The sequence below is a fragment of the Lucilia cuprina genome, chromosome 6, assembly GCF_022045245.1.
Source record: "Lucilia cuprina isolate Lc7/37 chromosome 6, ASM2204524v1, whole genome shotgun sequence".
In the NCBI taxonomy this organism is placed as follows: domain Eukaryota; kingdom Metazoa; phylum Arthropoda; class Insecta; order Diptera; family Calliphoridae; genus Lucilia; species Lucilia cuprina.
The window spans coordinates 17,296,873-17,318,700 of NC_060954.1; the positions used below are offsets into that span (position 1 = coordinate 17,296,873).

General features: G+C 32.8%; 2 protein-coding genes and 1 long non-coding RNA gene across 3 annotated transcripts in view; 2 read left to right on the top strand and 1 right to left on the bottom strand.

Moving 5' to 3' along the window:
• The first annotated feature begins 2,061 nt into the window (after positions 1 to 2,061).
• On the top strand, positions 2,062 to 7,728 carry LOC111688343 (WD repeat-containing protein 19). Its single transcript, XM_023450833.2, has 10 exons — positions 2,062 to 2,470; positions 2,540 to 3,262; positions 3,327 to 3,570; positions 3,936 to 4,301; positions 4,363 to 4,939; positions 4,997 to 5,279; positions 5,663 to 5,837; positions 5,901 to 6,984; positions 7,044 to 7,413; positions 7,475 to 7,728. The coding sequence occupies exons 1-10, from the start codon at positions 2,298 to 2,300 to the stop codon at positions 7,578 to 7,580; spliced, it is 4,101 nt and encodes a 1,366-aa protein (XP_023306601.2). The 5' UTR covers positions 2,062 to 2,297; the 3' UTR covers positions 7,581 to 7,728.
• A 900-nt stretch (positions 7,729 to 8,628) lies between these two features.
• On the bottom strand, positions 8,629 to 9,557 carry LOC111688344 (ATP synthase subunit s, mitochondrial). Its single transcript, XM_023450834.2, has one exon. The coding sequence runs from the start codon at positions 9,408 to 9,410 to the stop codon at positions 8,793 to 8,795; it is 618 nt and encodes a 205-aa protein (XP_023306602.2). The 5' UTR covers positions 9,411 to 9,557; the 3' UTR covers positions 8,629 to 8,792.
• Positions 9,558 to 11,217: 1,660 nt separating this feature from the next.
• The window catches only part of LOC111675942, a 56,018-nt gene continuing 45,407 nt past the window's right edge, over positions 11,218 to 21,828 (top strand). The window contains exon 1 of the long non-coding RNA XR_006941490.1: positions 11,218 to 11,515. This is a non-coding gene — a long non-coding RNA (uncharacterized LOC111675942). The remainder of the gene's footprint in view (positions 11,516 to 21,828) is intronic.

The following is a 21,828-nucleotide window of genomic DNA, read 5'->3' on the forward strand; positions in this document are numbered from 1 at the left end:
TAAAAGTGTAATAAGACCAATTCTAGCTTTTTCTTTAATAATCTGGTGGACTGCTTTGGGTTTAAGTGGTGGCATGCGTACTACTTCAACCAAGGCTCCGAAAACGTTGCTAGATATTCCACCTATTGAAACATATTTAAGATATGAGGCGGCGTTCGCTTAGGCGAACTGGCCAAAAGCGGTTATAGGAGACGTCATCAATGTATACTGGACACATTAGAACGTTATACACAATCACCGGACGTGCCTGATCGTATACCAGACACAGAATATGTCGGAAACTTTGAAACGCTGATCCCAAATAGAATGTCTTGGTCAAGGGGAACATTAGAGCAAACCTGTAGGAATCCGTTGTTACACGGATGGCTCTAAATTGGGGGATAAAGTGGGGTTGCTCAAGTTTAAATCACCTCCATTGGGCGGGTAAGCCAACAAACAAAATTAACAATTGAATACTCGAAAACAACATTGGAGGATTAATTTTATTTTAATCCCTAATCCACCACCTAAAGATTAACCCTTAATGTTTAAAAACTCAATTTCCTGGACTAATTCCCAAGAATTTTCCAATCAGTGTTTGTGAGTAATATTATATTCGAAAGAGTATCACTTGTAAGATATTTGTATCTAACTTTGAATGCCTGATAGTGGGAAAGAATGTGCTTTAGAACTTCAGTACCCTCTCTATCTTTAGATGTATCCCCTCTACTATAGATCTATTCCCTTTCATACGTTGTCGAATATTCCCGAATGGCCTCATACCCACATGATGTAAACCTTACCAGAGGTCCCACAGGGCTTAACAAACGGTGGTATAATTCTGTTTCTGTGTTAGTTAGTTAGTAAGTTAGTTAGTTGGTTAGTTAGTTAGTTAGTTGCTAGTTAGTTAGTTGGTTAGTTTGTTAGTTAGTCAATTAGTTAGTTAGTTAGTTACTTACTTAGTTAATTAGCTAGCTAGTTAGTTAGTTTGTTAGTTATTTAGTTAATTAGTTAGTTAGTTAGTTAATTATTTAGTTAGTTAGTTAGTTAGTTAGTTAGTTAGTTAGTTTGTTTTGTTGTTGTTGTTGTAACAGCTATAACTATACAATAATGTTATTGGTGTCCAGGCCTAAAAACTGATCTACTTTAACTGGATGTGTCCATAAATCCATTGGACAGAGTGAAGTAGGTTTGGCTATGTTCAATATGTGGTGGGTGTCATGAGTGCCCTGAGCACATGTCGGATATTTTTGGGGATGGCACGGTCTATATGTGACCATTAGGCATTGAGCCTGTTGCTTTATCCCGACCTTAGTTGTGCCAGAACTACTCTTGTTTTCCGCGGCAGGTTTTCTTCCGTATCTGATAATGGGTTGTGGGCGACCGCGGATCTCTATGAATGTCGTTCTAAGCTGCCGAATACGAGGACTGATCCAGTGAATACTGCACATATCTACATATGTTTTCCTCGTAAATACAAAGATCCTTAATGACATGCCTCGGGGGAGTATCCAACTGTGTGATGTTATGTTGGGATGACTTCTCCGATGACATCCCAGGAGGAACTGTTTAGTCAACATGACATTATGTTCCTTGACTGGGAGAACCTTCTTTTCCTCGTGTAAAGAGTAAAGAGGCTATCAAATGTGACCCTCAATATTTTTGGGTGGTGCACGGTCGGAATTTTGGGTCCATCAACCACAATGCCAAGGTTTAGGTTTACATTTTTAGTCCAGGTGGTAAAAAATGTTGTTGACGATTTTTAAACAAAAAAAAATAGTTTTTTTTTTTTTTTGTAAAACACTGCAGATTTGCTTAAGTAGAACTACGCAATTTTCAATGTCATCGATAAAACAGTTTATTTAAGCGGTAACATAGTAATTTAGTACTAATTAAATGTTATCTTAGCAACCAACCATTTAGAAAACCGTTTTATCTCTCCTTACTATAGTTACAAACCCAGGGTTGTAATTTTGTTGTTGAAAATTGGAAATTTTTTGTTAAAACAGCAATTACGTTTGAGAATATTACGAAAAATCACAATTGACAACACTTAACCACCTGTTGTTATGGAAACGCGAACAAAACAAAAGTCATAGAAGAAACAAAACAAAACACCGCAAAAAACCAATTATAGAATTTTTCCTCAGTATTTTTTTATGTGGTGCATTTTCTAAGACATTTTCCAACTAACAATGATGAACAACGCATAAACTTGTATGGAAGAAAGTGTATTTTGTATATGGACAAATTAGTGCAATTGAAAATTATAGAATTAAGAGGAAAAACGCAGAATTACGCACAGTCTCAGCGTTAAAATGTCTTTTGAGAAAGTGTTGTACAAATTTGAGGAACCCCATGGACCCGGAGATGTTTATTTTATATGGCAAAAGGGTGCACAGGGAACACTATTGGCTACAACGGGATCCGATGGTACAGTGTCTGTATTTAACAGACAGGGACAAATGGTGGAGAGATTAACGCTGCCTGGGTAATAAGACATTGTTTTTTTGGAAAATCATGAATAATTAAAATATCGATTACTTTGTTAATTTTACAGTTTGTGCTCGGGTTTTGCCTGGGATAATGAAGGTGAAGTTTTGGGTATTATAACCGCCTCCTCCCCTGTCATAACAATATGGAATGCCTCTACGCAAGAGAAACTTTCCGTCGAATCTGGTCTAAGAGATCCCTTGTCCTGTATAATATGGTCTAAGCAGGAACAGATAATGGCGGTGGGTACTGCCCGTGGCAATTTAGCCATTTATAATCATAAAACCAACAAGCGAATACCCGTTTTGGGTAAACATTCCAAACGCATTAATTGTGGTGCCTGGTCGGCGCAAAATCTTTTAGCTTTAGGTTCCGATGACAAAACTTTCTCTCTCAGCAATGAGGAGGGTGATTCCATGCGAGTGGTGCAATTAAGGGATGTACCTAGTGATATGTATTTTGCCGAAATGGCCAATGAAGATCGTATAAGTGGCGATAATGCCATTAGTATGATTATAGGCAAACGTACCTTGTATCTTTACTATCTGCCCGAACCGGATACACCCACTGAATTGGGTTTTCAAAGTCGTTATGGTTCTTTATTGCAACACAAATGGTTTGGTGATGGCTATATACTGTTGGGTTTCTCAAACGGGCATGTTGTGGCCATTTCTACACATCCCAAAGATATTGGTCAAGAGCTGTGGCAAGTGAAAAATCACAAAGAACTGCTTACTGGTCTGGCTTACTGTCCGGCATTGGAAATTGTTGCCTCATGTGGTGATGACAAGTATGTGGGAGTCTATTTTTCTCTTTCAACTTAAAAGTGTAATTCCTTTTTTGTTTTTTTTTAGCATCAAAATACATTCCATTACAAATTTACATGAAACGGAAAAAATTATTACTGTACCCGATCATTCGGGTGTACAAATGATTGATTGGTCGGCGGATGGTCAATTGTTGTCGGTAACCACAATGACGGGTTCGGTATTTATTTATGTTACTAAACTTCCTAGTCTGCATGCAGTATCAGCTCCCAGAATTGCTATTTTAAGCAGTTTAGCCGAAGTTTCCATTTATGTTTATTCTCCCGATAAAGTGAGTAAAATAGAACTAGATTATTTGAAAATTTTGTTATTTTCAATATACAAAAATTTCAAATTTATTCAATATTGCAAAATATCGCTATTTCGATATTCGAAAAATTGAACTATTTTCAATATTCAAAAATTGCGAATACATATTTTTAATAATTATTTATTTTTTTTTTCTATTTGAAAACGTTTATTATTTTCGATAATCAAAGATTCAGATTTTTCGAATATCGAAATTTTCGATATTCGAAAATATTTAGTTAGCTTCGATTTCATACAAATTTTTTTTTTCGAATATCAAAAAATTAATTTTAATCAAAAACTTTAGAATTTTTTAATTAATTTCCAACATCTCTCCCTCCTTTCTAGTCTAAACCACTGCCCTATCGTCAAAGTCTCGAAACGGAACCAAATGTTCTGGCAATTGGTCCATATCATCTGGCATCCTGTGTAGATAAACATGTCTGGTTTTATGATTTAGGTAAAAGTCTAGGAGATCAGCCACAACCTTTAAGTGAAAGAGACTTCTCGCAAACAGTAGAAGACATTAAACTAAATGCAGACTATTGTGCCGTCTTCTGTCCACCACAACTAATGCTACAAGCCATTGTCACAGATAATCCTAATGTAAAAGACAAATTAATGCAAATGTTTCCCAATGCAGTGCCAACATTAAATGATGCTGTTATCACGTGTTTTGGTCTAACCCAGGAATATCTAATATTTGCCACAGATGTAAGAAATGTTCACCGAATCAAATCAAATTATATTTTAAATTAAAATTTTCTACACACAGATTGGTCATTTAGTGTATTTCTCTTTGGAGAAATGGGAAATATGCACCATGTATCGCCACAATATGGGCTTGACGAAAATGTTTACCGACAATGAGGGCACAAAATTAATATTCATAGATGATCATGGTCAGGGTTATGTTTTCTTGCCCGCCCTAGAGGAGGCCATATTAATAGCGGAATTTCCTAAAAACTGTCTGGTTTGCTTGTGGGATTTGGCACAACCTAACCATTTTATCAGCTACGATGGTAAATTGGTTTATACTCATGTATTTGTGCGCTATTCCGTTTATGGTAAACACACTTTAAAGGCGGGAGAAACGAAATTGAATGTCTCACAGATACCTTTAATGTTGTGTGATGGTGAAATGGTTTTACACATAGATGGTGGTCAATATGCTACACAATCTTTGGCCACACACTTGGTATTACCCGGTACTAGTCAAAATGCTAATTTAAAGAATTTCTTGAATTTACGAAAATATTCAGAGGCTTTTAAGGTGTGCGAAAGGATTAATTTAAAGGGTTCTTGGTTGGAATTTGCCAAGCAGGCTTTGGAAGATTTGGAACCTACTACAGGTTTGTGTTGCTATTATATGTTATGGATACAAACATTGTTTCCGTTGTTCTTTTCAGCTTTGAGGGCTTATCGCAAAATTGGTGATGTGTCTATGGTTAATGTTTTGGAAGATATACGTTATTTGGAGGATATTTATTTAATAAGCGGTTTCTGTTGCCTTTTACTGGAGAAATACGATGAAGCCAAAGAGTTTTTCCTAAAAGGCTCCTATACCAAAGATGCTTTAGATATTTGTCGTGATCTTTTGCAGTGGGAACAGGCTTTGCTGCTGGCTCATAAATATGAACCAAATGAAGTACCATTTATAGCGCGTGAATATGCTCAGCAATTGGAATTTAAGTAAGTATTTGGCTGTGATAGATAGACAGATAGATAGATCGATAGATAGATAGATAGATAGATAGATAGATAGATAGATAGATAGATAGATAGATAGATAGATAGATAGATAGATAGATAGATAGATAGATAGATAGATAGATAGATAGATAGATAGATAGATAGATAGATAGATAGATAGATAGATAGATAGATAGATAGATAGATAGATAGATAGATAGATAGATAGATAGATAGATAGATAGATAGATAGATAGATAGATAGATAGTAAGATAGTAAGGTAGTAAGGTAGTAAGGTAGTAAGATAGATAGATAGTAAGATAGTAAGGTAGTAAGATAGTTAGATTAGAAGACTCACTACTACTTACTCTTCTTCTTTAAGTGGCAACTACGCTGATGCTTTATATCACTACGAAAAAGGCTATAAAGAAGATTTAATTGATGACACCGAAATACAACAATTAGTTAATACCTCTCCAGAGTATGAAGAACATGTGCGCCTCTGCAAAATGGGTATAGCCAGGACGTCCATAAGAGCAGGTGATTTTAGAAGAGGGGTAAGTCTAATTCAAGGAAAACATTAGCCAATCACTTTACACCAAAATTGTTTCTCCCTCCAGATCCAATATGCTGTTGAAATCAACGACAAACAATTGCTATACGATTGTGCGGAACTGTTAGCTACCGTAGGTCATATAACCGAGGCAGCCGGCCTTTACGAACGTGGTGAATACTACGATGAGGCCTGTTCGCATTATATCGCGCTGAAAATGTGGAATAAAGCCAATCAAATTTTACCAAATGTAAAATCTACCAAATTACATGCTTTATATGCAAAAGCCAAAGAATCAGATGGTCAGTTTGAAGAGGCTATAAATAGTTATCGCATAGCAGGGGATTTAGATGCTTGTGTGCGTATTTACCTCGATCATTTGTGTGATCCGCATGCAGCATCGGAAATTGTCTTAGAATCGCGCTCTATGGAAAGTGCTAAACTATTGGCGAAATTCTATCAGAAAATCGGTGATATAGAACAGGCTTTACAATTTCTGGTTTTATGTGGCTGTGTAGAGGAAGCTTTCTCGCTGGCACAGAGGCATAATAAACTTAAACGACATGGTGAATTGCTGGAGCGATATGAAAATGCCAAATCAAGTGATTATTTGGCTTTGGCTCAGTATTTTGAGGGAGAAAAGTATACTTTGTTGGCGGGGAAATATTACTTTTTGGCACGCGAATTCAGCAAAGCCTTAAGGTTTCTTTTAAAAGCCTCTTCCTTTAGTAACGAAGAATCTCAGGCCTTATCTATGGCCATAGATTGTGTGGCCACTTCGAATAATGAGCAGCTGGCTACTCAGCTAATAGAGTTTTTATTGGGTGAAGTTGATGGTTCCCCTAAAGATCCACGCTATTTATTTAGACTGTATATGGCGCGACGGCACTATAAAGATGCTGCCAAAACTGCTGTCATAATAGCCAATCAGGAACAGTTGTCGGGCAACTATAAAGCGGCTAGAGATTTGTTATATTCCATGTATCAGGAACTAAGGCGTAATAATCTTTCGGTAACAGCCGAAATGAGGCACAATTTAATTTTATTGCACCGTTATACTTTGGTGAGAATCCATGTTAAATTGGGTAATCATTTGCTGGCAGCTAAATTACTGGTGCAAGTAGCAGCCAATATATCACAATTTCCTTTGCGTAAGTTTTTAAAGGAGAGTTAGAAGAACTATTTATTAAAATTTGTTTTTTAATTGCAGATATTGTACCGATCTTAACCTCCACCGTTATAGAATGTCATCGTTCTGGTTTAAAAAAATCGGCCTTTATGTATGCCTCCATGCTTATGCGGCCGGAGTATCGCAATAGTCTCGACTCGCGTTATGCTAAAAAGATAGAGTCCATAGTACGTAAGGCCCCCAAAGGTATTAAAAACTTTCGTGATGAAATCGATGATGAGACCATGGAATGTCCCATATGTGATACAAATCTACCCAATATGGAGGTGACTTGTTATAGTTGTAAGACCACATTACCCATTTGTATTGCCACCGGCCAGCATATAATCAAACAGCATATGACCTCATGTCCTTCATGTGATTTTCCCTGTTTTAGAGCTGAAATGGAAAAGTAAGTTTTGTAATCAAATTTTCGAATTTAAAGTTTCATTTATTTTTACTTTTAATTCTAGTATTTTATCGGAACTTAATGAATGTCCCATGTGTGAAGAAAATGTTGATCCTCAAAATCTTTTGGATGTTGAAGATATACGTCCTTATATATTGGCTTCTTCTTAGTAAATTGTTTCGTGTTTGGCATAATTATTTTACATATAGTATCTCAATTTTTTAGTACTTAAGTATTTATTATATATTTTTGCGTATTTTTTTTAGTTTAAGCTAATTCAATTGACACCAAATATAAGTTAAGTATAGCAATTTTAATCAAATTGTTTTCTTTGTGATACCTGTAGAGAGAATAGGTCAGGGTATTTGACCTCTTTAACTAAAAAGTTCGATTTCTGTCCAAGTAAATTACTCGATTTCTCCTTTATATCTTCTCATATAAGCCTATTTAGTATTGAAAAAAGTCTCTGCTAGCGTATCTAACATATGGTACACCAAGGCCGCGCATTGAGAGAGACGTTCCCATGATAATTGGATCTCCGCTCCGGAACGACCCGACTCTCAATCGGTCAAATATTGTCAACTCAGCAACAGCGGTATCAACCGGAAGTTTTTTCCTAAGGAAGTTACAGCCAACCTGTTACAACAACATTAAGAGAGAAAGTGGCGGGTGATAAAGTTTTCCTCATCGTTTAAGAAGTCGTAAAAAATCATCAAAGTTATATCCCTCAACTAAAGTTGGTAGGCTTTTCTTATCGAACAGGTTGTTGACTATCTGTTAAAATCATTATTATACATGTGTATACCCAAATCCAGGATTGAGAGACATCCTTCAGTAATATAAAACTAAATTGATGATCTCCTTCTTATGCAACTATCAAAATCAGTTAATTGTCATCAGCCTATTCTCAAAGAATAGGCTGATGTTCACCTCAAAGAAAAATTGGCAAGAATTAGCGATAACCTTCACTTTGATTCCAAAAAATGGCAAATGTCTGACTTTTTTTCCTTTATAACTTACGACGATGTGTTCTTAATTCGTATTACAAAAAATCCCTTTTCAATTCCATTTATTTTTTTGTTTTATTGATTTTTATTGAGAACAAAAGTAAATTCCATTTGCATATGTTATTAAGAGTAACACTTTTACTCCTTTAAGACACTTTAACATTCACTCACAAAACTACACACATACACCTTCCACGAAACAAGCTTTCCATAAACGTCAATAAATAAGTTTTAATATATACAACATTTCTGAATAAATAACTTTTTTGGTCACATTCAATTTATGATTTTTATCAAGCACAATTGTGAACCTACATCGTCAATAAATAAAACATTTTCGAATATATAACTTTTTCGTTTTCGTCCACTCCATTTTTACTTAATTTCCATAATGCAATTGGGTAATTTTGCCTTTAAATTCTGCTCAACCTTTTTCAAATCCTTGACATAACGCATTTCAAATATCTTTAACAATTCCAAATTTGTCAATTCTCCAATAACCATAAGACCCTCATCACTAATGTTATCACAAGCCGACACCTGCAATACCTTTAGAGTTTCCTTTAAATGCAATAATCCCTGTAAACCATCCGATTCCAAATGTTTACATTCATGCAATATAACGGTGTCAATATGATTACAGCCCTTAAAATGTTCCAAACCAATTTTCATGATCGAAGAGCCGCTAGCATCGACTACTTTGATTTTGAAACGATTATTTTCCGGTGGCAGTGTATTGTAATTTTGATGCGGTCTGCTGGGTAACTCCACTGTGCGTACAGCACCACCATTTTTGATAAGCCACTCGGCGCACAGACGATCAGGTCCTACCTGTAGCAAACGATCGGTATCAACCCGGTTAAATGCAATGGCTACATAACCCCATAGAGATTTTCTAGCTGCTTCAGAAGTTGCGTTTATTTTCAGTCCATTTGTGGTAAAATTGTGTAGTATTTTACTGCCAAAATGATTGATTTGACGCAAAATAGTCATATTTTATATAATTTATATGTATGTACTTCGATATTATTCCAAAATTCGCGTTTAAATAAATCAAATAGTAGAGAATTTCACAATGATTTGCTATTGTTGAATGATGAACAATGCAGATGAAAAAATAACAATAATAATACACACAAACGCCGGCATTTTACAACAATAACATTAAAAATAAACAATAAAACACAAGGCGAGTTTACATAAGGTAGTGTTTGTTGTTCAATCAGCTGTTAATTTTATTAAATATAAAAATTTCCGTTAAAACTGAGAAATACTTCGTTAGAATTTTGAATTATTTAGGTAAAAGGTATGAAAATAAGTTGTTAGATAGATAGATAGATAGATAGATAGATAGATAGATAGATAGATAGATAGATAGATAGATAGATAGATAGATAGATAGATAGATAGATAGATAGATAGATAGATAGATAGATAGATAGATAGATAGATAGATAGATAGATAGATAGATAGATAGATAGATAGATAGATAGATAGATAGATAGATAGATAGATAGATAGATAGATAGATAGATAGATGGATAGAAAGTTAGTTTCTTAGTTAATTAGTTAGTCAGTCAGTTAGTTAGTTAGTTAGTCAGTTGGTTAGATAGTTAGTTACTTATTTACTTAGTTAGTTGGTTAGTTAGTTAGTTAGTTAGTTAGTTAGTTAGTTAGTTAGTTAGTTAGTTAGTTAGTTAGTTAGTTAGTTAGTTAGTTAGTTAGTTAGTTAGTTAGTTAGTTAGCTAGGTAGGTAGGTAGGTAGTTTGTTTGCTAGTAAGTTAGTAAGATAGTTAATTAGTTTAACCAATAACTACTAACCAATCGAAGAGCCACTTTCATTGAATTTAATTTTATAATTTATACATGCAGCTAGTTGTTTAGTTAGTTAGTTATTTAGTTAAATAGTTAGTTACTTATTTACTTAGTTAGTTTGTTAGTCACTTAGTTCGTTAGTTAGTTAGTTTGTTATTTAGTTTGTTAGTCAGTTAGTTCGTTCGTTAGTTAGTATGATAGTTACTTTGTTTGTTTGTTAGTAAGTTAATAAGATAGTTAATTAGTTGACCAATTTAATTTTATAATTTATACATGCAGCACCATATCAGTCCAACAAGTAAAATTCAATGATATAATGTGTACATCCCTGTCAGCTAGTACTTAATACCTAAAATAGCAACGCTGTCTAAATAAAAGAGAACAGTTTTTATTGTTTTTTCGTATTTTCTTTTACATTCTTCATTCGTGTTTAATTTGTGCTCATAATCGCAAGTTTATGTGTATAACGCGGCGGGTTGTGACAATTTATAAAAGATTTTTTATTCAATTAAAACAGAAATCTGCTTAGAAAATATTAATTAAACTGTAAAAATAATTAAAGAAAGTTAATAAATAAACTACTACTACTGGCAAAATGTTATGAATAACAATAAAATCCAAAGAAAAACAAGAAATTAAAACAAAATTAAAAAGAAACACAAAAAGTTTTTCAAGACAATAAAATGCAATAGTTAAAAAAAATATATTAATGAAATTTGTGGCAAATGAACGAATTGTGAAGTAAATATTTGTGTGATAAATAAGAAAAATGTGCATTTAACTAATAATTAAATAATATTTTAATATATTCAATATAAAATAAAGAAAAAAAAAACATCAGTCTACCAGCCCAAATTAAAGTAAATCTTTTTTTATTATTATTATTCCTTCATTTTCTTAACTTCGTGTTTTGTTATTTTTATACGTAGTTTTAATGGTCTTTCTTTAATTTTATTTTCGTCTTTAGTTTTTTTTCTGTGTGTCGTGTGTGTGTAAGAAAAACTCCTAAAAGGAAAATATTAAAAGAAAAAAATACATAAAAACAAATATAAAAAAGCATCATCAACATTTGAAATTTTGTAAACACCCTTTAATTTAAATCTTTTCTTATTATTTATTTGATTTATCCATGCTATGGAAATGAACATGTAAATAAAGAAATAAAAAAACCGTTGTACGTGTGTGTGATTGAGTGTTTAACACGTACGTGTGAGTGATTTTTCCTATTGAAAATTTCATTGTATGGTGCTGTTCTTGCCAACTTGCCCTTAGGGCCGAAAAAGTAAGTACATTATTGTAATTTTATTTTTGGTACAATGTAATATTAAAAGTACAATCACTTCCTGGTTCAATATTTAAAAATTACCTATAAAGATCTTGTATTGGTTAAAAAGTTTGTAACTATTGGATTTAAGAAAACATATTTATATAAATAATTTTTACTCTGGAACCCCGTAATATTCCTTTTGATGTATTTAGATTACAGTTTTTTACTAATATAAAGTCCCTTCGAGTTGATGGATTTCGTAAAATCAGCACTCAAAATCACCTCTATTATTCATGTACATATATCCCTCCAACTCTAGATTTCTTTGCATTCATCATGTTGACGTCCTTTTAATCCTAATGTTGATGTCATTTCGATCTCCGCGGTCTTTAAGAGATAGGGCGATATGTTCTAATATCATTTTCTTCTCTCCTTTTTTTAATTGGATCAGAACTCACGGTATGACCCCTATCTATGCCAAGCATTGTGTTGGAACTAGGAAAATGGTTGTGAGAAGTAGGATAGAGGGAGTAGTGTTTGTGGACATTTAATTTAAATCTTCTTATATCGAAAGTGGCAGGGAATACCTCTGCAGGAAGTTTATTCCACATACGGACAGTGCAGTTGAAGAATGAATTTTCCTTGTAATGTGTTGTGCGGTCCACTGGCCAATCTAACACAAATGGGTGTGTTCTTGAAGAAAGTCGTGTGTTACGCAAGAATATACGGTTATCGGGACCAAGTTCTCTAATATCAAAGGAACACATTCCATTGTAGTATCGATATAAAAGTGAAATACACCCAACATTGCGACGGTGCTCCAGTAAATCAATAGAGTTGGATACGCTACTGACACCGATAAGTACCTTCGCACTCTCCTGTACGCGGTCGATTAGCTCCAAAATAGACTTTGAATCTCCAGCCCATACATGAGAGTTGTATTCCCTTTTTCGGTCGGATATAAGTGGTGTAAATAGTAGGAAGATTAGATGGAGTGAAGTATGTCTTACACCGTTTCATCTCTTTTGCAAGACCCATGTTTTCAAAGACGTTAATTCAGGCTTTATATTATGGTAGATTGTATCTAAATTAGATCATTACACTCAAGTCTCCTTCTATGTTACTGTCCTGTTCTATAACAGCGCATCAGTCAGCTGTCTTGACCGGCTCATTGATATTTCAGTAACAGAAATACCGATTTTTTGGGACATAACAGGGTTAATAAAATAATAGAGGAACCTTAATTTAAAACAAAAAAATTTTTGTGGAGTCCCCAGTATATGTATATACTAATCGATGAATCAAACATTTTAATGTTTATTTAATTAAAAATTGTATTAATTTGTTTGGCGTCAGCTGTTTACACTTTTGTATTTCTTGCTCAAGTTTAAACCATCTACATTGAGCGCTTAAACTAACATAGACCTGGTTCACACTAGGAAACTTTTGTTAAGAAACTTTTGATTTTGTGTGTGAGAGAAAGAGATGTTTGATATTTCTTTCTCTCACACACAAAAATCAAAGTTTCCCAAAAAAAGTTTCCTAGTGTGAACCAGGTCATACAATATAAGGTGATTGTATATTCAAAAACAACTTTCAAGGATCAATTTTAATTTAATCCCTAATCATTTACCTAAAAATTGACCCTAAAAGTTTATGCTAATTTGAAAGCGATATAAGTAAACTAGGGTTCTTTAAATCGACTTTCGAATAATCGAACAATTGACTTCTTGTCGAATAAAGTCCAAAAATGTCGATAAGTCGACTATCGTCTGTGAAAAAGTAAAAAAATCGACTTTATAAATAAAAATCTAAAAGGCGACAAGTCGAAAAAAAACAAAAAGTCGAATAAAGTCGAAAAGTCTTAAAAAGTGGAAAAGTCGGAAAAAATCGTAAACTCGAAAAAGTAGAAAAAAATCGAAAATAAAAAAAAAGTGAAAAAAGTAAAAAACTCTAATATAGACGGAAAATCTGGAAAAATAGTCGAAAACAGTCTGAAAGTCGGAAATAGTCGGAAAATGTCGAAAAAACTCGAGAAGTCGAAAAATCGGAAAAAGTGGAAAATAGACTATTTATTTATTAAATACTTTAAGTCGAAAAGGCCACTTTTAATTAAATAGAAAAGTCGCAAAATCAACTTTTCATAAAATGCAAAAAGTCGACTTATAACTAAATGCAAAAGTCGAAAAGTCGACAAAAACATCTAATAGATCAGAAAAGTGAGAGGAGACCAGCTCCTGATGACGGAACGATTCCAGGGTCGGACAGTTACACAGAAGATGGGTAATTGTTTGCTCCTCTTCTTCATTTTGACAGCTCCTACAAAAGTCATTATATGGAATACCAATACGTCTAGCATGTTTCCAAACTTTGAATGACCGGTAAGAACCGATAACAGAGTGCTGAGATATATTCTATTTAGCCCTATAATGTAGGATGTTTTGTGAGAATCCATACGAGGCCACAGTAGCCTAGCGATCGAGCAAGTGTGCTCCTGAGATCACCATTCCTGAGCTGATCTAAAGCAATAATCAAGTATTTGTTTCTTGATGACAGTTAAGGGGACACCACAGAACTGGTCTATATCCAGTATGGACATCCTCGTCCCGGCTTTTGCCAAAATGTCAGCAGTAGTATTGCCAGTTATATCCCCGTGTCCTTTGACCTAGAACTCTAAGTAAAACTGAGAATGATTTGTCGAAGATAACAAAATAGTATGCTGTAGTTGCAATATAGTCCCTATGTTTGCATAAATAGTATAGATCCTCTTTACATCGAGTCAAGTTTATAAAAGACGAGATGTATATCCATACTATATCCTTAATATCACAGGCTGATAACATTTTTAAATTTGAAATTCACAGGCTTAAGATTTAGGCTTTTAAATGTTGACTTAGAATTTCTCCATTATATTTAAATACTAAAGATAAAATATTTTTCGAAATATGCAGTCGCTATAAAAGATCAATAACAAAAATACATTTTAAACTTTTGAATTCGCTCCCTCGATATAAATAATTCAATTCGTTGTCGTTTATTACTTTTGCACTCAGTCTAAAAATTTGTACTAAAAAGTACACAATTTTTTGCACATTTTACATTTTGCAACCCTGACACACCATGTACATACATATGTATGTATGTATTTACATACATATACTTATCTATGACATATTAAATTCAAGTGACGTTGATCTTATTTTCCTTTATGTTTTATTTTATATTTCTATTTCACAGTTCGTTGTTGTTAGGTTTTTTTGCTTTGTTTTTCCTAGTACTTTCTGCTCTACCCGCAAAGAAAACATCAATGTGACAATTAGTCAATAATTATGTTAGAACAAAAACAACATTTAAATGTATAAGTAAAGAGAGCATAAAAAAGAAAATCTGCTAAAATCTATTAACTAATGTTTAGAAGAAAATGTTTAGCAAAAGAAAATAAAAGAAAGAAAAATCACAAACATTTGTGTGTGTATACGATATGAATTGAACATAAATAAAAAAATATATATTTTTCTAACAGCGGCGCAGCAAGTGGAGCGGGTCATAAAGATAAACAAATAAATACATAAATAAATAAATATTCAAACCTAGACATACAGACTGTGATGGTGGTGTAGTACAACAACAACAACAACTACGGCAATTGCTAGTATGAACCAAAAAAAAAACAAGAACAACAAGACTACTACTACATTTAGTTAATTGTTTTTGTTTATTTTCTCGGTTTTTGTTTTGTTTTGTTTTTTTCTCTCTAAGGTTGGTTGACTATTTGTCACATTAAACTACGACAACAGCAACAATAACAACAAGAAAAATCAACAAATATAAACAACAAAACTATTTTTTTATAGTTGCTGTCAATAATTATTTGTGCAACGAGGTAAGTTGTTTTCTTCTCTATACATTTCATATTTTATTTTTACATTGAAACATATAATTTTTTTATCAAATTTTATTATCTACAATATGTGCTTTTTTCTGTTTTTATTAAATTTTTATAAAGGGGTAGTACCTATAGTAGTTGTATGTTTCTGATATTAAATTTTTACTGGCAATTATCGATAATTGTTATTTTTATTAATTCTTGTTAAATCACGATGATTTCATAGGTTTTATTTAATGTATTGCAATTTTTTTCTATAATTATATTTCTATTAAAGTTCTTACAATATTTTTTTATAAATAGGGAATTTCCAAAGAGTGGAGTTTTTTTCCTAGTTATAAATTTAGACGTAAACAATTTTAAGAATATTTGTTCAATTCACAATCAAGTTGTATATTATACCTACTAAAGTGTAGTAACAGTAATTGTGAAAAGATCACGAAATAAATTTCTTTGAATTTTCAATTCTTTTATTTTATTTATTCCACATTTTTAACTAAAAGCCGTAATACACGGTTGTTAGATTTTACAACTTTGTCAGTAAAATGTTCAGAAAATGTCTACTAATCGTCTGAACTTTAAATTTTTCTTTTTCAACGTTGTCAGAAAAAGCATTACCGAAAATATTGCAAGACAAAATTTGTAAGTTGACAGTATTATTAGACATTTTTTAAGCCAATGTTGTAAGATCTAACAACCGTGTATATATAGCATAATAAATAAACACTTTTTAATAAAATTTTGTTATTTTTTGTTTTAGTAAACAGTTTATTGTTACCACTTACTTCATCGTTGTTATTATGCTAAATTCGTTTGAATTTTTGTTTATAAGTTGAAATAAACAATTGGCAACACTAAAATTTCTTACAATATTTGAAAAACATATGAAAAATTGTCGTATGAGTTGTATAGAGCTTTTGCAGAGAAAATACCAACAACATTGTTATGACTATTGTAGCAGCTGCTGACATACAACGCTACAACATCGATTGTGAATTGAACAATTATAAGTTATTTAAAGAGAATTTTGTATATGTATCAATACCCTCAGGAGTATTAGTTAAGTTGCACATTTATTTTAGAATAACATTATTACAGCAATGGTTTTCGAATGGAGTTCCTTATAAACTGAGTTTGTAATAGAGCAACAGCTTATATTCAACTTAAACTTTCCACGGGAAATAGATTCCATTTCACTTTTTTGATGTGACTTTGTTTCGAAATTTTTTGTTGGAATTTCATAAACATTAACCAGCTGTTGCACACACAATCAACTATTGTGAATGAATTAATTACAGCACGATCACAATAGCAATTTTACATTCAGGAGGAATAAAAATTTCAAGGAAATAAACATTTTACTTCTATTGGCGATATGGATGATTAATCCATTGTTGTTTGAGATATATTCGGGCTGTTTTGAGATTTGCTTTATATATGAATCATAAATCAAGTATACTTAGGTTCAATCTTTAGGTAAAGGATTAGGGATTTAATTAAAATTAATCCTCGAAAGTTGTTTTTGAATAAACAATCTGCCAGTTTTGTTTGCCAGTTTAAGCGCACAATGGAGTTGGTTTAAACTGAGCAAGAAATGTGTAAATAGCTGGTGCAAAAAATTAATACAATTTTTATTAAAATAAACATTAAAGTGTTTGATTTATCTTCACAATATATTTTTATGTTTTAAATTTGAGTTTTCATCAATTTTCTTATTACATTTATAAATGTCTTCTTCTTTTTTTATAAAACATGCATTATTTTGATAGCAAACAGTGACTAGAATCATTCGTGAAGGAGGAAAGAACTCTCGCAATGAAACGAATGATTAAACAAAACATCTCTTTCGAATTACCTTACCTTACCTTACCACAATATTAGATATATTTCCACTTCTTAAAAAGTGAATAAAATAAATCGGTTGACATTGATTGATACTGCACATTTGCAATGGAGCAAAAACTTAATTTCAACAACCAGCTGACATCCCACATAATGCAGATAGTATTACTCCCTTGTTCACTGAAATATGTATACTAGGTCTGTCTTGATTAGTATTATATGTATTCTTGACACAGGGTACCGCTTCGCCATTACTCTTTAGCAAAAGTGATGGACTTATTAAAGAAATGAGTCAATAAGTTTTCTTTTCAGATTGAAATATTCCTATCAAAAGAAATTTAATCACCCCTATCACCAATCAACATTTCTCGTGAATTATATTCCTTTTTCACTTTTTTCGTTCATTAACTTTTTTGTCGTGAAAAAAATTCGCCTGTTGTGAAATTTGTTGATGGAATTTTGTAAACATTGAACAGCTGTTGCATACAAAATCAACTATTGTGAATGAATTGTTCAAAACAAGTTTACGATAGCAATTTTTTTCTTCGAGGTAAATGAAAATTTCAAGGAAACAAAAATTTTACTTCTATATAAATCATATTATCCCCAAAAGAGGAAAGGCCTTTCCCAAAACCTAAAAAGAATTATTGAATTGCATCTTAAATCAACAATAGATCTATTTCGACTCTCTGTTTCTTAATAAGTCAATATGAAAGGATAAATCAGTTGCCACAGCTGTTCCTTATAAAATCAACTATTGTGAATGAATTGTTTACAACAAGGTTCACGATAGCAATTTTCCCTTCGAGGGAAACTACTGTTTCAGGAGAAACGGATGTCTCTTGACGAGATGCGGAATTATCGAAGATTTTGCGGTGCAACTACAGCTGAGAATAGCTATTTTGAAAGGACTTAATATAATAAATGATCATGGTAAGAGTTTTGATCTTCTATATATTGAATGCTGTAGAACTTATCATAGTGAGAGCGAATGGGAAGCTATTGAACTTTTTTGCTGCAGTTGTCTCGCAATATGAACAATTACGCTTCATTTTTGACTATTCTAGTATTACACGATCTATCAGATATTTCCTCTTTAATTACGTGGATTTCGATAACTTTAGACTTTGTGGATAATTAAACTCCCTCGATTTAGGTTAAACGACAACAACGTAGCTAAAAGTAGAAATATATAAGTAGGATGAGTGGTAAACTATATATCCTCTATTTGTATCTGAACGACATATACTTCAAGATCGTTGTAGTAAAGCAGTCCAGAGTCTCTGGTAGAAATCGAACCGGCAACCATATGAATGGGATAGCAAACTAAAATCTAGCTTATCGGGGCAACCAAATTTCCAGTCAACTTGTAATGGGAACACGTTGTGAAAACAGTTTGATGCCACAATTCCTTTAGTTCTCAAATTTGTTAAGAATTCTCTTCTCTGATCTTCAACTTCAATGGATCAAACTTAATTTATGATTTAAATTCTTTACTCTTTAAATGTTCTCTCCTAAAATTTTATCAATTTCCATAAATTTAATTTATTTTTTTATAAAATTTTTATCAGATTTTAATTTTGAAGTCATTCGTTACGTTTCCGTTACATCTTGTAATTTCTTTCTTACTTGAACATGACATCCTACAAACGTTTTTTGTTTTAGTGTTGGCTTTTAAGATCTTCCACATTCGTCATGAATAATTTATAATTCATTGTAGTTTAGTTTATCCATGTCATTAAATTAAAAAAAAAGTATGAACGAATTGCATTAATTTGTCTTCAACTTGAAAACAAGTTTAAAGTTTTGCACTGTTTTAGATCTTGCTACAATTTCAGCTGTCACAATTTATATATTCATCTCTGCTGTACTCATTTAAGATTGAAAACCATAAGGTAGCAACTAAAACTAAGATACAATTGTTATTTCTTTTTTAATTCGCATTTTTATTTCACATTTTTACCTTGAATTCATTTGTATTTAATTTAAACTTCAACTCGCCTGAATTCTAAATTCTTTATAGAGTTTAAGCTTCTACTGTTGTCTGCATATTTTGTTGAATTTTTGTCTCGGTATAAATTTATTTATGTTTATATGTATGTCGTTATGTATCTAATCTTAAAAGGTTTTAATAACAGTTTAAAAGTGTTAAAATTTTGACAGCATAATGTTCCCTCTTTAAGAGACAAGTTAACGCCTTAACCAAGCAGTTCGTTTATATGTGTTTCTTTTTTTTTTCTGTTTCTACTTCTTAAGAGTTCTTTTAAAAGTCCTTTATACAAGTATAGGAAATAGTATATGTTTTGATATATGCATGACTATATGTATGTCTGTATGTAGCATTGTTATGAACCAGAGGAAGAAATACCAATGAATGCTGCAACACGAGAACAATGCCTACACGTATGAATATCACACTTTTACATATGTATATAGGTATGTGTGGTATATACACACACACGTCTATCCCAAAGGGAAAATATATTCTATTTTGCACTCTATATCCTGCAGTTCCAAGCAAGAATTTTCAAAGAAACAGTAGAGGCAAAGAGCGGTGTTGTCTTCGTTATCTAGGAGTCAAATGACCTGAAGTGATGTGGAAACTTATATTGACATTCCTCTCCTCCTTAAAGAGAGAAAAAAAGCGATCAAGATCACTAAGAGGAACTAAGAAGATCAGGCAAAAAAAACTTCTCTGGAGAATGTTTGTAGCGTAGATGTAGGTTCGTGGACTTGTTGCTATGGTTACACTTTGAACAACGCCATTAGTTGGAACATGTAATGGGAAATTTGGAAAGAAAACTCTTTGTGAATGAATGTGAAAGACTTCTGGCACCTTCATCATATAAACTAATGAGACTTCAATCCTCGAACATTCCTTAGAATGATTTAACACGCGATCGAACCATAGAAAAATATAATCTGGTACCACGGGTTGTCAGTTGGTTAACGTTCCTTCGGGAACCACGGTGGTTTTGGTTAAAACCAATTTTACGAAAAGAGTAAGTTGAGGTTAAAAGTCTGATGCACGGCAAAGTCTATATTTCCGGATATGCTCTTGCCGATGAGAGCGTTGGAAATGTGTTGTTATAGATGGTACGATGAATGAAGGAGTATACGGATTTTGCCAGCGCATATACATATAACGAGTGTGTCCAATGAATAAGAAGTGTGCTGAGTTTGAAAGATGATGACGCCATTAAATTTCCATGTCCAGGTATGTTTAGGGAAAACTCTGTTCATACCAGATTTACAACAGTGTGCTCTCTGAACAAAGTCTGCGGCTTATTTAACGAATTCATACTTCGGACTACCGGTTACGTCTCTAGAAGCTGTTGTCAACTCAACAAAGGCCATCTCATCTCCGTGATTGTAAACGGAAACGGATGATGTTTTTGCATCTCGGAAGTTTAGCAAAGATCGACATGTTTCTTAGGGCATTAACACATTATTTCAATAACACAAAAGTTTACAGTTGAGGCGTTACATTGTGATACTATTACCCGTATTTCGAATTTTATCAGTAAATGTTGGAGATTCGAAGTATTCATAATCCTGGGCCTGGGTAAAGGAACATGAAACTCTAAAATCCTACCTCAACCATAAAATATTCAGAATTCGATGAAAAATATTTCGAATTTAAGATTCTCACAAGTAGTGAGAGATGAGAGTTATAATTGTGGCGCCAATGATTGTTCATATTTCTTTGATTAAACATGAAAGCCAAATGGTCCAAAAAAGGAGCTGAACTCTGATGTTCTACTGTAACCATATTCCAAATGCTCTTACTTTGAATCTGTGAAATATCCGTTCTTAACGAGTGCCGTCTAAGAAACCTTAGTTCTAACTTTTGTTCTCATATTGATCTTAGGACCAACAGAAACGACGATCATCCGTATCTTTAAAAAAAACATATTTTAAATTTGATCAGTAAATGTTTTAGATTAGAGTAGAAATTCAAATTGTGTCTCTAGAAAGTCTTCATAATCCTCTGACTGGATGAAGGAACATGAATGACAAATACCTAGAAAATAAAACGGAACTCGAAAATTTCACCATAACTATGAAATATTTAGAATTCGATGGAAAATATTTCGAATTGGACCAATAAATGTTAAAAATTCGAAGTTTCCACAAGTAGTGTGACAGATTCCAGATTGTGTCGCAAAAGATTGTTCATATTACTTTGACCCCTGAAACATGAAGGACAAATGCTCCGGAGAAAGGACTGAACTCTGATGTTTTACTATAACCGTATTCCAAATGCTCTTACTTTGAATCGGTGAAATATCCGTTCATAAAGAGTGCCGACTGAGAAATCTTAGTTCTCATATTGATCTCCGGATCAAAAGAAACGAAGAACTACCGTATCTTAAAATAGTGTTTTTCGAATTTGATCAGTAAATGTTGGAGAATAGATGTTTTCCGTAGAAGTTTTCAGTAGAAGTTTACATTGAAGAAGAAATTGTATCTCTATAGAGTGTTCATAATCCTCGGGTTGGGTAAGGGAACATGAATGATAAATACCAAGAAAATTAGATGGAACTCTAAAATCCTACCATAACCATGAACTATTCAGAATTCGATGAAAAATATTTCC

Bases quoted from the DNA above. Each gene is read 5' to 3' on its own strand.
- LOC111688343 (XM_023450833.2), top strand. From the start codon at position 2,298: ATGTCTTTTGAGAAAGTGTTGTACAAATTTGAGGAACCCCATGGACCC. The intron at 2,471-2,539 runs GTAATAAGACAT...TTAATTTTACAG, and splicing joins GAGAGATTAACGCTGCCTGG to TTTGTGCTCGGGTTTTGCCT. The intron at 3,263-3,326 runs GTATGTGGGAGT...GTTTTTTTTTAG, and splicing joins GCCTCATGTGGTGATGACAA to CATCAAAATACATTCCATTA.
- LOC111688344 (XM_023450834.2), bottom strand. From the start codon at position 9,410: ATGACTATTTTGCGTCAAATCAATCATTTTGGCAGTAAAATACTACAC.